Source organism: Spermophilus citellus (genome assembly GCF_964194105.1).
Source record: "Spermophilus citellus genome assembly, chromosome: 10".
Classification (NCBI taxonomy): domain Eukaryota; kingdom Metazoa; phylum Chordata; class Mammalia; order Rodentia; family Sciuridae; genus Spermophilus; species Spermophilus citellus.
In genome coordinates, this window is record NC_138197.1 from 127,118,495 (window position 1) to 127,134,345 (window position 15,851).

Genomic DNA, 15,851 nt, shown 5'->3' on the forward strand with positions numbered 1-15,851 from the left:
TGTCAGGGAACCTCTCTGAGCTCAGTTGTCCGATCTGAAATTAGCATGAATTTGAACTGCAATGCCAGGATTGCTATATAAAAAAAAAAAAGGTATTAAAATTTGAGGGTGCTTGCTGGAATCTCCCACAGGAATTGTTTAAAAGACATACCCCCAGGCCTCACCTCCTGGAGATTCTGACTGAGTGAATCAGGAGAAGGAATAGGGAATCTGCATTTTTTTAAGAGATAGGGGTCTTTCTATGTTGCCCAGTCTGATCCTGAACTCCTGGATTCAAGCAAGCCTCCTGCCTTGGCCTCTTTAGCAGCTGGAAATCTGTATTTCTTTATGAGCAGACCAGGATTGTGTAACGTAGGGTCCTTGGAACACATTTTGAACAACACTGTAGTGAGGGCTAAAAATTCACAGGTCAAATACTTGGCAGTGTGCCTGGGTGCTTAGGTATTGAGAAGTGTTTACTGAGTGAATAAATGAACATGAGCGGATGGATAGCCATGGATCCTTGGTCCTGGGGCTAGGGTCTGAGTGGATGGCTCGTCAGTCATCTGGTCCTTGAACTACTCCCCCTTTCTCCCCAGGCCCCTTCTAGAAGGTCAGCCAGTGGCTCACAGGAGCTGCCCTGGCCTGGCTCACCCAACATGGAGCATGAGGCTGAGAAGGTCTCCTGTGAACCCTTTGAGGCCAATATGCTTACCCAGAGCTGCTGTCAAAACTGCCTCCACCCTGAGGAGGCCCATGGAGCAAGACACCAGGTGAGCTGGCTTTCCTGGGTGGCTGGGGTGGTTTGGGATGGGGGAATCACAATGCCTGGCCATGAACTTGAAGTTGAACCCAAATACTTCCTTCTGGCCAGCACCTCAGTTTACCTGTCGATACAATGAGGTGGCTGAACCATGTTGATGTTTTAAAATCTTTAGTCATTTTCCTCCAGTTTTTGATTTTTACTATAGCTTCATCTAATCTATTACTTATCTTAGATTAAAATCTTTTGTGGGGGCATAATGGGGATTAAACCTAGGGCCCTGTGCAAGCTCTACCTCTGAGTTGCACTCCCAACCCCAAAATCAACATCTTTTTTTCACTTATATGAGACAAAACTTTACACCACCACAAATAAGAAATTAAGACCAGGGCCTAACCCAATGTGTGGCACACACCTGTAATCCCAGTGACTCTGGAGGCTGAGAGGAGGATTGTGGATTCAAAGCCAGTCTCAGCAACGGCAAGGCACTAAGCAACTCAGTGAGCCCCCGTCTCTAAATAAAATACAACATAGGGCTGAAGACGTGGCTCAGTAGTCGAGTGCCCCTGAGTTCAATCCCCAGTACCCTCCCCCAACAAAGAAGGCAGGTTAGCAGATATTGGGTGTTAAAACTACCCCAGAACCTGCCAAAGACTTTCTTCCTGAAGCTGCTGCGAGAGCAAAAGGGTCTTGGTTTTCTTACTCTGCGGTTGGTGTGTCTGATGCCAAGCCCCTGTACGGTAATCCCAGAGCGCCTGGCACACGCACCCCGGGAGGCGTGGGGCTCCTGGATCTCCAGAGGCCCTTCCAGCCTTGACCCCTCTGACTTCGTCGTTCCCTGTGGGGTCTGAGGCTCCTCCTGAGCCTGGCATCGAGCTTCTTGCAGGGGTTTAGATCCGAAAGTGGCCGCGGTGGAGGGTACTCTTCGGTTTGGGAGCCAGCAGGCTGCAGGCGCAGTCCTGGGGTTACCATTTAACGGCTGTGTGGCCTTGGGCCCTTTACGTTCTCTGGCTTTACTGTCCTCCTGGGTCCGTGGGGGCAGCAGGCTCCTCACTCTGGATCGCTGCCAGTACTTATCCTAAGCCGCATGGGGCCCATTCAGTTCATGCGGTTTCTTCTTTACCTCCTTCCTGACCAGAGAGGTAAGCTTGGAGGCTCCTTTACACCAGCCTTGATACCTCCAGCTACAGCTGCCACCTTGTCCCTGAGGACAACAGATGCATGAAAGTGTTGTAAGTCCGTCTCCCATGCTAGTGGCCTCCTCCCAGTGGGTGGGGAGATGCCAGTGTGGATTCAGACAGGTGTGAGTTCCAGCATCAATCTCACCTATTCTCAGCAAAGAGCTCGAGTCAACTCACGTATTTATTCATATTGAATAGGTGCGTAAAATGTGCCCGCCATGATGCTGGATACTGGGGACATAGTGATAAATAAGACAGACATATTCCTGCTTTGTGGGGCTGATAGGGAAATGGAGAGTCAGAAATTCTGCATGTGGTTATTTAGTCATGGTTGTGATAAGTGCCATAAGTAATAGCAAGTGGCAGAGGGTAAATGATGGCACATGGGGAAGGTTTCCCTGGTGACACTTGGCTGCTAGGGAAAGGCTTGCAGGCATTAGCCATCGAAGTTGGGGAAGTGCAGAGGAAGGCAGTAGTACTACTGTATGTGCAAAGGCCCTGAGGCAGAAAGGAGGAGGCACATTGGTGGACTGGAGAGTGGTAATCGAGAGGGAGGGACACTGAAGCTACAGGATGAAGCTGGATGGAAAACAGGCGGAGCCTGGGTCTCACCAGGCGCGGCCTCATGTGGCTTTGTGGACACGCTGAGGATTTTTGGATTTTGTTCTGACAGTCATGGGGATTCACTGAGGAATTTAAATAAAAAAGTGACAATGAATGGTTTTTGATTTGCATTTTTCAGAGTCACTGTGATTTCTGGGCAGAGAATGAAGTTCTGAGAGGCAGGAGTGAATCAGGGACCAGTGAGGAAAATGTGCGAGTACCCATTTGTGCCAGAGAGGACGGGGCTTTGGGGTGGTGACAGAGGACGCCCTGGAGAACTAGCTGATAATCTGGGTGTGGGGGAGGGAGAAGCCCTGGCTGACCCCTCGTTATTTCCGTGGGCAGCTACTTGGGGTGGAGGTCTGCGTGGAGCTGCTGGGGCTGGTGAGTGGGGCTGCTGAGGACCAGGGCTGCACTTAGCGTCAGACCGCAGCAGGAGATGGAACCGTGCCCATTGTTGGGGTCTGGCTCCAGCAAAAGTCTTGGGCAGAGTGTGGGGTGGGAAGAGGAGAGGCCCCCGAGGCCAGGACACAGCTGTTTCTAGACAAGCACTGGCCACTGAATTAGCTTTTAGCCCCAGGTAACAGGAGGCAGAGAATCCCAGAGGACAGAGACACGCAGCCCATGATGGAAGGCAGACACCAGAGTGTGGCCTCCTCCCAGCAGCCACAAGTAGAGTGGGTTTCATGACCAGAGAAGGGTACTGGTACCAAATCCTTTAGTTTCCAGTTGTTCCAATGACAAGACCCCAAGGTGTGAAACTCCCCTGAGCCTCCCAGGGCTGAGCCCGGCCGTGGGACCCAGCTCAATGGAGGACAGAATTCTTGTGTAGCAGATGTAATAGGAAAAACTGACCCCTTAAAATGACTATGCCTGGGATCCCAGCTACCCGGGAGACCCAGGCAGGAGGATCAAGGCCGGTCTTGGTAAGTTAGCAAGACCCTGTTTCAAAATGAAGAAATAAAAATATAAAGAACTGGGATGCAGCTCAGCGGTAGAGCGCTTGCCTAGCATGTGCAAGGCCCTGGATTCCATCCCCAGCACCAAACAAAACAAAATACAAACAAACCTCTTGGCCCCTGAGATTTCAAACATGTGAAACAGAAAAGCCTCTGTTAGAAAGCACCTCCAGACTGAAGGACTGAAGTTTCCTGCCAGACTTCTAATCACAGCTGGGCACAGAGACGCAGGGCCAGGTCCACTCTGACATCTTCAGCTACTCTAGAATAGGTGTCAATGGCCATGTCCCAGGGTGTCCCCATCATCACCAAGAATGACCAACTATGACCAACTGGTCAACAAGGAGTCCTTGGAATCCAGCTCCCACAGGCCCCTGGCTCCGGATTCCTGTCCCTCTATTCATAGCTGAGTCTCCCAGAGGCTGGGAGCCAGGGGAGGGGTCACATGACCTTGTCCAGGTCATAGCCAGGTGCCAGGGGGCAGGCAGTGGAAGGTGGGTGGCTGAGTGGTTGGGTCCTGCCCTTCCACAGAGTCTTGATTGCATTTAGCATTACTCTGACAATTGCCCGCGTCTACGGTTTATTTAATGCTCTTTCGTTGTTATTATACTTACGATGGGCAGGGCAGATGCTGTTGAGCCCTTTACAGATATTAACTCATTTAATTCTCCTGGCAGCCCCTAGGACGTGGCTCAGGCCAGTTCTGCATGACATAACTGAGGCACAGAGAGGGCAAATCATAGCCATGATCCTGGGCATGCCTCCCTCTGCCTGCACTACAGAGACAAGGCCACCGGCTAGGAAGTGGAGGAGCCCAGACAGGATGCAGGTCTCAGACTGAAGCCCGCGCTGACCCCCCAGACAGGCAGTCAGAGTGGGGACTGCCTGGCGGCCTGGGGAGTGGGCAGTGGGTGCGATGGGTTGGGGTGACAGTAGGAGCAGGTGCCATGCCAGGCTGAGGTGCTGCTGAGCCAGGACCCTTGGTAGTGTCCAGCAAGCCACTCCCTCTTTTTCATGCTGCGCTGTCCCCTGGGTGGCCAAGGCGCCGGGCCCGGCTGTGGATCTGACACCTCCTGCTGCCAAGCACTGATCAGATCAGAATCTGGCTGTGGGGCAGGGGTGAAACTGATCCCCTCAGCCTCCTCTGCTGGAGTCGCAGCCAGCCGACACCTCAGCACTCCCAGGCCCTGCCGGGGGTGACTTTCCTGGGTCCAGGAAAGCCTGTGCCCACCTGGGGGCACTGATCAGGCCGCAGCCTCGGCCCTGGACTCCAGTCCCAGGGTCCCCAGGGAGCCCCGCCTGGGCTCCCACCCGCCCTGGCTCTCAGGTGAGCCGCTGGGATCGGGTTCCTGGGTCTCATGTGCCCCATTGTTCTTGGCTGGGCCCTGGCTCATGAAACAGTAATGAGGGGCCCCTGCTCCCGGCCGGCCCCTCTAAGGTTTCCGCTGCCTCTGCTGCTGCCGCCACGGCCCAGAGTCGGGCCGGGAGGGCGGCAGTGCGGGGGCCTGAGCTGGAGCCCCCCGGGGACGAGGGTGCTGACAGCCGCCAGCCGCTGCTGCTACCACAGGAGCCACTGCCCAGGTAACCCGAGAGGAGGCGGGGCACGGGTGCCATGGCCGGGTGTCCCACCACCAGGGGAGGCCCTGCCACTCCAGGCAGCGGGAGGACTGGGGGGGCCCTGGTGGAGGCAAGCCGCCGCCGTTCCCCCTGGGTGAGCCCAGCTCCAGGGCCCAGGTGTGGCCGTGCAGAGGCCAGGAGGGGAGAGGAGTATGAGGGCCATGGCCCTCGCCACGCCTGGGGCCCCAGCCTCCTGTCCTGAGCCCCTGCCTGGCCCTGAGCGAGGCAAATCTCTTCTCTCCTCTGAGATCTCGCTTCCCATCTCGGCCACCAGACCAGCTCTTCTCCCCACAGACCCCTCCCTGTTCGCCAAGCCAGGCATCGTGCACCTGCCTTCTGGCCACCAGAGGCCCTTTTGGGTCACTTCTCTTTCTCAGACATACACGCACTGAAACACTCCTGAATGCACTGCGTGCGCTCACACAAGCACACGCCCCGCGCCCCTAACGCTCTGTGCGCACACACACCTTCAAGAGTCCCATGCACACGTGCGCACGCCACACACACACACCTTAAGAACACACACCTGAGCCTAGGCCCGCTGTATACACACCCGGGCCCTGCCAGCCCCAGCCGGGTCCCTAGGGGCAGCCTCGTGCAGCAGCAGGCGCTCCCTGAGGACATGGCTGAAACCCACCCCGCCCCGTGGCCCCATGCGTGCAGGAGGCACTGAGCCGTCTCTCTCCTGCTCTGCCTCAGGAGCTGGGGAGCCCTTCCAACGTTGAGGCACCCTACTGCGACCTTCCCCGCTGCCCGCCAGCCCCTGAGGACCCGCTCAGCGCCTCCACCTCCGATTGCCAGGGGCCCAAGAGGTGGGTAGAGCCCAAGGACCCAGGGAAGGGCTCCCTGGGGTAGGGTGGCCTCACCACCCCTTCTGCACTCTCCACGGGGACAGCGTCTGCCTGATGCTGCTGAAGGGGTCACGTGGGTAGTCCATGCTCTGGGCACAGGCAGGCAAGAGGCATGCGCCTCAGCCCCACAGGAGAACTCGGACCAGACTGTCCCTTTGGGGTCCTGGGTCTCTGAGCCTACTGTCCCCAGCCCTGGCTGTCTTTCCTGAGGGTCCTACCCACTCGCTAGTTCCCTAGCTCAGCTTCTCTCCAGGGGGCGGCGGCCATGCAGAGGAGGCCTGCGTTTAGCCTAGCCAGGCACCAGCTGTCACCCTCCCTCCTGGCTGTGCACTGCGCCAGTCTCTCCACCCCAGGCCTGCGCTCACCTGGACTCCCCTGGACTCCCCGTGTGGGGTCATGGAACCTGGGGAGGCCATGACTTCAGGATCCAGAAACCTGGGTCCCAGCTTCTGGTCTGTCCCTCAGAGGCTGTGGGACCTCCGGCAAGTGGGTCCATCTCTCTGGGCCTCACTTTCTTTGTAAAATAAGAGGGACAGGTCAGGGCTGGGCGCATCTCAGTGGTAGGGTGCTGGCCCAGCACATGTGAAGTTCTGGTTCCATCCCAGCACCGTGTGTGTGTGTGTGTGTGTGTGTGTGTGTGTGTGTGTGTGTGTGTGTGGCCTTGCTTAGAAACACGTGCTCCTCACAGTAGGCTTTGCTTTTACTTATTCATTCATTTTTTATGGTCCTCGGCCCTCGCTGAGCAAGCGCTCTATTGCTGAGTTACATCCCTCACCCCAAGGTGTTATTTTAAAGAAAAGCTCGGCTTTCAAATACATTTCAGAAACCCTGGGAGAGGGGAAGTCGAGTGGTTTCCCAGCAGGACTTTGTAGGCATGCATCTGCATGGCGGGTACGGGTACGGGGTGGGTTTGGTTGGGGGAGGCAGAGACATGTGTTCTGTCCCAAACTTGACTATAGAACTCTTTTGAAGTCATCACTCATTACCAGCCTGTAGGTCAATCTGTGTGTCCCCATCTTGAAAGACGTCAGCTACATGCCTCCTTGGGTCCTGGCTGCCCTGACTGGCTTCTCTAAAGCAAGGTTTTTCTCTGCAGCTCTTGCCCCACAGTCTCCCACCTCCCTGCATTAGTCCAGCATGAGTCTATCGTCTTATTCTTACTGAGCCTGGAGTCCCCACTCTTGCTCTGGTGACAAGGGTTTGGAGCCCAGGCAATTGTCCTGGTTCACAATCCAGCTGTCCTTTTCTGGCTGTGTGACAGTGGCCAATATCTTGACCTCTCTGAGTCACATTTCCTTCATCTATAAAATGGGAATCATTGTACTTCAAAGGGAGGCTGTCGTCGCACAGCTCATGAGGCCCTGGGTGGCTCCCTGTCTGCAGTGACAGCAGATCCCTGGCCCCTGTAGAGTGTGTTCCCGTGTGCATCTGGGCGGAGGAGTGCTCCCTAATTCCCTATTACTTTTGGGGGGAAAGTCACGAGTGTCTCCTGTCCCAGGGGCCTGTCCCTGACAGCAGGGCTTCCTGAGGAGGACCCCAAAGCTGCCCCCAGGAGCAGGCATCAGGAGCTGGAGGCAGTGCCCTTTCTGGAGGGCCTGGCCCCCTCCCCGAGTGGCAGCTGCTACGAGGACCCCAACTCTGACACCAGCTGCAGCCCTGGCACTTCCACCCATGACACCGGCAGGTCGTCCTCTGTGGTGAGCTGGGGGCTGGAGACAGAGGGACAAGAGAGGATCTACCCCCTGAGCCAGCCCGTGCCTCACAGCAGGAACTGGGAGGGTCTCCCGGCAGCTGGGCCTGGGGTGGTGGGGACGAAGGTGGTTGACTAGGCTCAGTGAGTCACCCGCCCGCCCAGGCTGCCAAAGCCTCTCGGGTCCCAGAGGGCTGGGATGTGGGCCCTGGTCACAGCTGCTGAGCCTATGGCCACTCTTGGCATGGGTTTCCAAGGACAGGACAGGGTCCTCCCGGCAGGGACTGGGCCCCTCCAGTGGTGCGGGAGCAGGCCTGGAGTCCTCTCAAACTCTCCCGTGGAGGGACCGTCAGGGGGCAGAGGAGGCTGGCCTGTCATGAGACCCTCCCTCAGAGGAACCTGGTGGGGAGTGACAGGCTCAGCCTAACACCCCAGCCGGTGCCCCCCAGGTGTCCCGGGCTGTGTGCAGGGCTGGGGGCTCCACCTCCCTCTGTCCTGGAGTTGGTCATGGCCACTAGAGCCACACAGAGGGGAAGTGACAGGGCTGGGATCTGAACCCGACCTCCTGGCTGCGGGGTTTGGACAGACTCTGGGCTCTCTGGCTGCCTGCTGGCCGGGGTTGCAGGGAGGTGGGTGAGGGCACTCAGTGGGCACCTTCAAGGTCAGTTCCTTTGGCGTCCTGTGCTGGGACTGCAGGTGGGGGCCGCCTCCCCCCCCCCAACACCGCTTTGTCCTCCCTTTTCCTGGTAGGACTGCGACACTGTTGAGAGGTGGGCGGAAGTCCCCAGCTGGGACCTGCTCATGATCCCGCAGAGGCCCCAGGAGGGGCAAAGAGCCGAAGGTGCCCGAAGAGTCACCAGGTCCCCTACAAGAGGAGACACTGCAGTCCAGAAAAAGGATGGTGAGTCCTTCTATCAGGCTAGTCCCCATGACCATGGACATGGTAAGGACCTGGAGTTCCCCAGATAGCCACTCACTGGCAAATGGGCCACGGGCAGGGCTTACTTTGGTGACCTGAGTCCTAATAATAGTAAAGTTTCCGTGGAATTAGGGACAACCATGATGGGCAGGCTGCCTGATTTAAATACATCATTTCACAACCAGGTTGGGATCCGTAAGTTGCAAGGAAAGAAACTGGTTGAACATGAATGGAATGACTCACATAAATAAAAAGCCTCAGGGGTGTGACTTCAGGCATGGCTGGATCCAGGTGTTCAGCAGCATCAGGAAATTGGCCTCTGCTTGGCTTTCTTCTGAGGTGATTCCATCCTTAGATAGACCCTCCCCTGACCCTGGCATGATGGCCACCGCTGTGCTAGGTGAGTCCCACCAGCTCATCAGCTTCCTTAGAAGGAGGGTCCAGTCTTCTCTAACCTGAGGCTAGTCTCAGGAAGGGTTCTCACTGGGACTCAGGATGGAGGATGTGCCCACCTGGTGACCAGGGTCAGCTTCTGATGAACCTCATGGCCTTCGATATGGGGAAAGGAGAGAAATGAGGATGACTGTTACCAGAGAGGGGAGAGGCTGTCATCAGGCCGAGCCCACAGGGGCCGTGCTCACCAGAATATGTGCCCAGGATACTGAATCCCAGAGTTTGAGCCCTCCCTTGATCGTCACTGCTCTGTGTCTCCTTGTGTCTGTCTTCAGCAGGGGCAGGATTTGGGGTTAGGGGGCCAGAGCATCTGCATCTGAGCCCCAATGGGCAGTCCATGGGGCCAGGGGTCTGGAAGGGCAGGTGGGGTTTTCACTGAGCCCCTGGTTTCTTGCTCCTAAACATATTGTGGGCCGGATGTGGTGGCGCACACCTGTAATCCCAGGAACTAGGAAGGCTGAGGCAGGAGGATCACAAACTCAAGGCCAGCCTCAGCAATTTAGCAAGGCCCAAAGCAACTTTGCAAGACCCTGTGTCAAAATAAAAATAAAAAGGGCTGGGGATGTGGCTCAGCAGCTAAGTGCCCCTCTGCTCAATCCCTGATACTAAAAAAAAAAAGAAAGAAAAAAACCTCACCTTACAACATGGGTGGGCAGCCTCGCCCTGTGCCCAACTTCATCAGAAGTGGACACCACTGTCCACCTGGTGGCATCTTCCTAAATGGCAGGCCAGGAGCCAAGGCCCAGGACTTGGCCAACTCTGGGATGCTGAGGGCTCCGTCCTCTACTCTCTGAGCTCTTGCCTGTTTGCAGAGCTCACCAGGTAGGCAGGGGACACAGAGCCCACCTGGTGGAGGACGGACACGCAGGCTCCTACCCCATTGTGATCACTAAGGGGCTTGGGAGTGAGGGCGACCCTGGAAGGGCCAGGCGCCGGGCTGCTTCAGATGGTGGGAAGGAGCTGGGCCCCCTGCAGGGGCTGCTCGGCCAGTGCCCACTCTCAAAGGACAGGGATCCCAGGCCCAAGCACAGCTAGAGCTGGAGGTGGCAGCACAGCGTGTACTGTGCATGTGTGCTGAGCGCTTTTCCAAGCCCCATCCCCAGGGCAAGGCCCTTCCTGAAGAGAGCTTGCTGGGGAGGAAGCAGGGGACCAAGTGAACGAGACCATGTGAGGAGGTGACCCAGGGCTGCTCCCGGTGATGGGCGCCTTAAGGAACCAGCCAGGTGAAGAGGGGCGTGCTTCAGGCAGAGGCAGCAGCAAGAGCTGGGGTGGTGAGGGGTCTGTGGCGTGTTCCAGGATCCCAAAGGTAGGCAGGTGCGGAAGCTGCCGTGGGTGGGGGGGGCAGAGCCAGCCTGGCGGCAGAAATTAGGGATTTTATTTCAAATGCAGTAGGAAGCCCTTCTCTCTGTCTCTTTCTCTCCCTCTCTCCCCCTTCTCTCTCTCTCTCTCTCTCTCTCTCTCTCTCTCTCTCTCTCTCTCTCTCTTTCTTTCTTTCTAACTTCCTGTTTTGAAATACTCTTAAACTTATTCGAGGGCCTGGGGTTGTGGCTCAGTGGTAGAGCACTCAGCCAGCATTCATAGGGCACTGGGTTCAATCCTCAGCACCACATAAAAATAAAATAAATATATTGTGCCCACCTAAAACTAAAAAATAAAATTTTAAAAAATAAAAAAATTGTGGCTAGGGATACAGCTCAGTGGGTAGAGTGCTTGCCTTGCATGCACAAGACCCTGGGTTCAATCCCCAGCAACCCCCCCAAAAAATAAAATTTATTCGAGAGTTGCCCAGATGGTATGGGAGGTACATTATGCCTTTTGCCCCGGTTCCCCGGATGTTGGCATCGAATATGGCCACAGTGCAGTGATCTGAATTAAGAAATGAACACAGCGAGGGCTGGGGAGGTAGGTAGAGCACTCACCCAGCGTGTACAAGGCCCTGGGTTCCATCCCCAGCACAAAAAAGAAAAGAGCCGGGCGTAGTGGTGCCTCCCTGTAATCCCAGCAGCTTGGAAGGCTGAGGCAGGAGGATCGTGAGTTCAAAGCCAGCCTCAGCAACTCAGTGAGACCCTGTCTCTAAAAACATATAAAAAAGGGCTGCGGATGTGGCTCAGTGGTTAAGTGCTTCTGGGTTCAATCCCTGGTACCAAAAAATGTTGATTAGTTAATTAAAGAACGCTGGGGTGTGACACTATTAACTAAACTACAGACTTCATTGGGAGCCTCTCGTTTCTCTTCTAGTAGCCCTTTATGTCCACTCTAGCATCCCACATGGCATCAGCTGCCAGGTCTCCTCTGTGTCCTCTCTGGGACAGCTTTCTGGTCTTTCATCCTCCCCTGCAAAACTGTGAGCAGAGGGATCTGGTCATTTTGCTTTGGAAAGGATCTCCCTGGGGAAAACTGTGACATTGGATCCAAAGAACACATGCCTGTGCTACTGCAACCACCCAGGCGAGGAACGGCAGTGGCAGGGTAGAGGGGAGGCTGGAGATGAGAGAAGCGAGTGGGTCTGGACCGTGCTCAGCATGGCCCTGGAGCATCAGCCCATCTGGAACAGCAGTGCTAGGGATCCAGATTTAGGTGACACCCGCGTAGCAAGGGTGGAGGGGATGGAGCTGAGTGCAAAGGAGAGGGGACGTCCAGGAAGGCAGTTGTGGTTCCTTCAAGACAAGACCACAGTGCTGCTCACCTGAGCACCAGCCCAGGGACACAGCTGGTGGCCAAGGAATCAGGGGAGGAGGTGACACCAAGGTCAAGGGGGGGGGCGGGAAGAGATAACTGTCGAGGGAAGTTCATTGGTCCCTAGACCAGCGCTTCTGAAGCTCTGAGGTGCCTAAGTCGTCTGCAATCTGGTCAATGCTGACGGTCCACATGGGGGCAGGGCCTGAGGTTGTGATTCCCTGTAGACAGCCAGTGCTGGGCGGGGCCTCCGGAGCTGGAAGAGCTGGCAGGCACAGGGAACAGGAGCCCTCTCGAGTGTCACACACAAGAGGCTCCTTAGAAGACATCAGAGCAACTCGCCGGAACCCCCTCTGCAGGAAGCAGAACTGGACGGGGAGTTGTGCGGTGGCTTCAGGCCTGGCGCCCCCTGCTGGCGAGCGAACCTGGCTTTGATTTCAAATCCCATCCCCAGAGGAGAGGGAGGTCCAGCCAGCCGCCGTCAGGGGTGCAGTCCTTATGGAGAGGAGCAGGGTCTGCCCCCATCATGGGTCCCTGGGGACAAAGAAAGATAGGGCGTGGGGACTGGCCTGGTGCCCTCCTCACCTTCACCTTCTGCATCTCCCTCCAGATTCGGGCGCTGGGAGCTGCTGTGCCACACAGCACTGGGCCAAGCTCCGGGGAGAAGGCGGGTACTTCTCCTTGGAGCGACAGCACTCAGCCCCTGCCCAGGCTTCCTCTGCGACACCACAGCACAGACCTCACAGCACCACCACCCGGGCCTCTGCTCAGGCTGCTTCTGCACAGCGTGAAGCCCCCCGGGCCTCCTCTCCCCACCGAGTCGCTCAGAAGGACAACCCTAGGCCCTCTTCCACCCAGCAGGACACCCCCAGGGCCTCCTTCACCCAGCGGAATACCCAGGCGACGTCATTGCCCGCCAGAGTAAGCCCGCGGGCTAGCCCCGGAACCTCATCCACCCAAGGAAGCCGTCCTCAACCGTCCTCTCCCCTCAGAGCTGCCCAGGAAGACAACCTCGGAACCTCTACTCAACAGGACAGCCCACAATCTTCTGTTCCCACTTCTCAGCGGGAGACCCCCAGGACATCCTGTGCCCAGCGGGACAACCCCAGAGCCTCCTGTGCCCAGAGGGACAACCCCAGAACCTCCTCCCCGAGCAGAGCCACCCAGCGGGACAACCCCAGAGCCTCCTCTCCCAGCAGAACCTCCCAGCGGGACAACCCTACAGCCTCCTGTACCCAGAGGGACAACCCCAGAGCCTCCTCCCCGAGCAGAGTCACCCAGCGGGACAACCCCAGAGCATCTTCCCCCAACAGAACCACCCAGCGGGACAACCCCAGAACCTCCTCTCCGAGCAGAACCACCCAGAGGGACACCCCCAGAACCTCCTGTGCTCATCGGAACAACCCCAGAACTTCCTCCCCGAGCAGAGCCACCCAGAGGGACACCCCCAGAGCATCCTCTCCCAACAGAACCACCCAGCGGGACACCCCCAGAGCCTCCTGTGCTCAGCGGGACAACCCCAGAACTTCTCTCAACAAAGCCACCCAGAGGGATAACTCCAGAACTTCCTGTGCCCAACGGGACAATCCCAGAGCTTCTTCTCCCAACAGAACCACCCAGAAGGAAAGCTCTAGAACCTTCTGTGCCCAATGGGACAACCCCAGAACCTCCTCCCCCAGCAGAACCACCCAGCGGGACACCCCCAGAACCTCCTCCATCCAACAGAACGCCCCCAGAACCTCTCCTGCCCAACAAGCCAACCCTAAAGCCTCCTGTACCAGGTGGGAGCACCTCAGGAGCACCTACACCCAGCGGGACTCCCCACACTCCTCCTTTGTTCAGCGGGAAGGCCCTGGGACTCCCAGCTTTCAGACCAGTATCCCAAAGGACAACCCTGGACCACCATCTCCCTGCCGCTCCACCCAAAGAAACAGTCCCAGGAATCCTTCTCCCCACCGCACCAACAGAGACATCCCCTGGGCTTCCTTCCCACTCCGGCCAACTCAGAGTGACGGCCCCCGATCCTCTTCTCCATCCCGCTCCAAGCAAAGTGAGGTGCCCTGGGCATCCGTGTCCCTCCGGCCAACCCAAGGTGACAGGCCTCAGACCTCCTCTCCCTCCAGACCAGCCCAGCGGGACCCACCCCAGACTTCTGCTGGCCCCTCCCAGCACACCTTGCCCTCAGGGGCCACCTCTTCTACCCACAATCCTGGCCACCTCAGTGCCTGGCGCATGTCCTTGCCTCTGTACCCTGGGGCCCGTGGGGCACCCCAGTTCTCTTCTGGGCCCTTCCAGCCAACGTGTGCCGTGTGCATAGGACACCGCGATGCCCCTCGAGCCTCTTCACCGCCCCGCTATTTGCAGCACGACCCCTTCCCCTTCTTCCCAGACCCCCAAGCCTCTGAGATCGAGTTGTCCCACCATGACCCGCCCCACCTGCCACCGGCTGTGTGCATTGGCCACCGCGATGCCCCCTGGGCATCCTCGCCCCCTCGCCACACCCAGTATGACCCCTTCCCCTTCCTCCCAGACACATCACATACCGAAAACGAAAACGAGCCCCCGCACCACGACCCTCCTCAGTTGCCCCCACCCGTGTGCATTGGGCACCGGGATGCGCCTCGGGCCTCCTCCCCGCCGCGCCAGTTCCCGGAGCCCTCCTTCCTGCTCCAGGATTACCCCAGGGCCAGCACCGAGAGCCTCGTCCCTTCCACGGACTCTCTGCCCGAGCCCCCGCACAGGCCCGCCCCCGTGTGCATCGGGCATCGGGATGCCCCCTCCTTCTCCTCGCCGCCGCGCCAGGCCCCCGAGCCCTCCCTGTGCTTCCAGGACCCCCCCGGGGCTAGTATGGAGAGTCTGGCCCCCTCCACCGACTCCCTGCGCGGCTCCCCCCTGCTGCCCCCACAAGTGTGCATTGGCCACCGAGATGCACCCCGAGCGTCCTCCCCTCCCCGACACCCGCCCAGCGACCTGGCGCTCCTAGCGCCTTCACCTCCCCCTGGCAGCTCAGGGGGCTCCCGGGGCTCAGCAGCCCCCTGGGAAACCAGGCACAATTTGGAAAGGGAGGAGTACACCGTGCTGGCTGACCTGCCCCCGCCCAGGAGGCTGGCCCAGAGGGAGCCAGGACCCCAGGCACAGGGCAGCAACGGGGGCCGCACCCGCAGCCCTGGCCGCGCAGAGGTGGAGCGCCTCTTCGGGCAGGAGCGCAGGTGAGCCCTGGGTGGGCAGTGGCGTCCAGGGGGCCTGCAGGAGGCGGAGCGCAGGGCAGGCGGACTTAGGGTTATGTTGCCAGAAGCAAGGGGCCAATCCTTCTGCTTTGCTGTCCACTGGCTGAGTGACCTTGGGCAAGGCACTTTATCTCTGTTTTTGCATGTAGACTAGAGTCAGGCAGGCTGGGTTCAAATCCAGGGTCCAAGCCACTCACATCCTGTGTGACCTGTAACATGAGTTCACCCATGTGAACCTCAGTTTCCTCATCTGTCAAAGGAGGGAGAGCAATAGCACATTTATTTAATGAAATTAAATTCTCAGAACTTTTGTTTGATCCATAGTCAGGGATGTTTTATTTATTTATTTATTTATCTCTCTTGCATGGGGAAGAACATGATTCTTTTCTGACAGAGCAAAGAAAAATCACAGGCCCTTTTGCAATTCCAAAAACAGAGATGTTCATTTAAAATGTACAGCCAGAGCCATGTATTTTTATCTTATTTTTTATCTTATTTATTTGGCAGTGTTGGGGATGCAACCTGGGGCCACACCCCCAACCAGAAGCCCCTTGTTTTAAATAAGTGAGCTCACAGACTGGCAGGGTTAGGGTCAGGGTTAGAGTTAGGGTCAGAGGTTACATATGATTTTCCTGGGACATGATGCTAATGCCTGGAGTCCAGGTGTGAACCTCCTTGGTCAGCCATAGCCCAGAGACTCTGAAATCTTTAAACCAAGTTAACTTTCAACTTTCAACTGGTGCCAGAAGGGGAACTGTCCCCCTCATTATGTGGGTGAGATTTCTTTCCCAGCAGTGCTGGCTGCGGAGTTTTCAAGGCCCAGAGCTAGAATTCCATTAGTTGAAGTCAAGGGGATTAGGGGGAGGAAAGCAGGTCTGGAGCCTCAGAACTTCCAGTGAAGTTTAGCATATTTACCAAGTTGTGGGGCCATTA

The 15,851-nt window shown here is 57.2% G+C and overlaps 1 protein-coding gene across 1 annotated transcript; it reads left to right on the plus strand.

The window, feature by feature from the left end:
* Positions 1 to 638: 638 nt before the first annotated feature.
* Positions 639 to 14,904, plus strand: LOC308658303 (TRIO and F-actin-binding protein-like; the record flags this gene model as incomplete). Its single annotated transcript, XM_081310864.1, has 7 exons — positions 639 to 752; positions 4,924 to 5,066; positions 5,141 to 5,219; positions 5,802 to 5,914; positions 7,452 to 7,650; positions 8,394 to 8,544; positions 12,302 to 14,904. The coding sequence occupies 7 exons, from the start codon at positions 639 to 641 to the stop codon at positions 14,902 to 14,904; spliced, it is 3,402 nt and encodes a 1,133-aa protein (XP_081166990.1).
* Between the last annotated feature and the right edge of the window lie 947 nt (positions 14,905 to 15,851).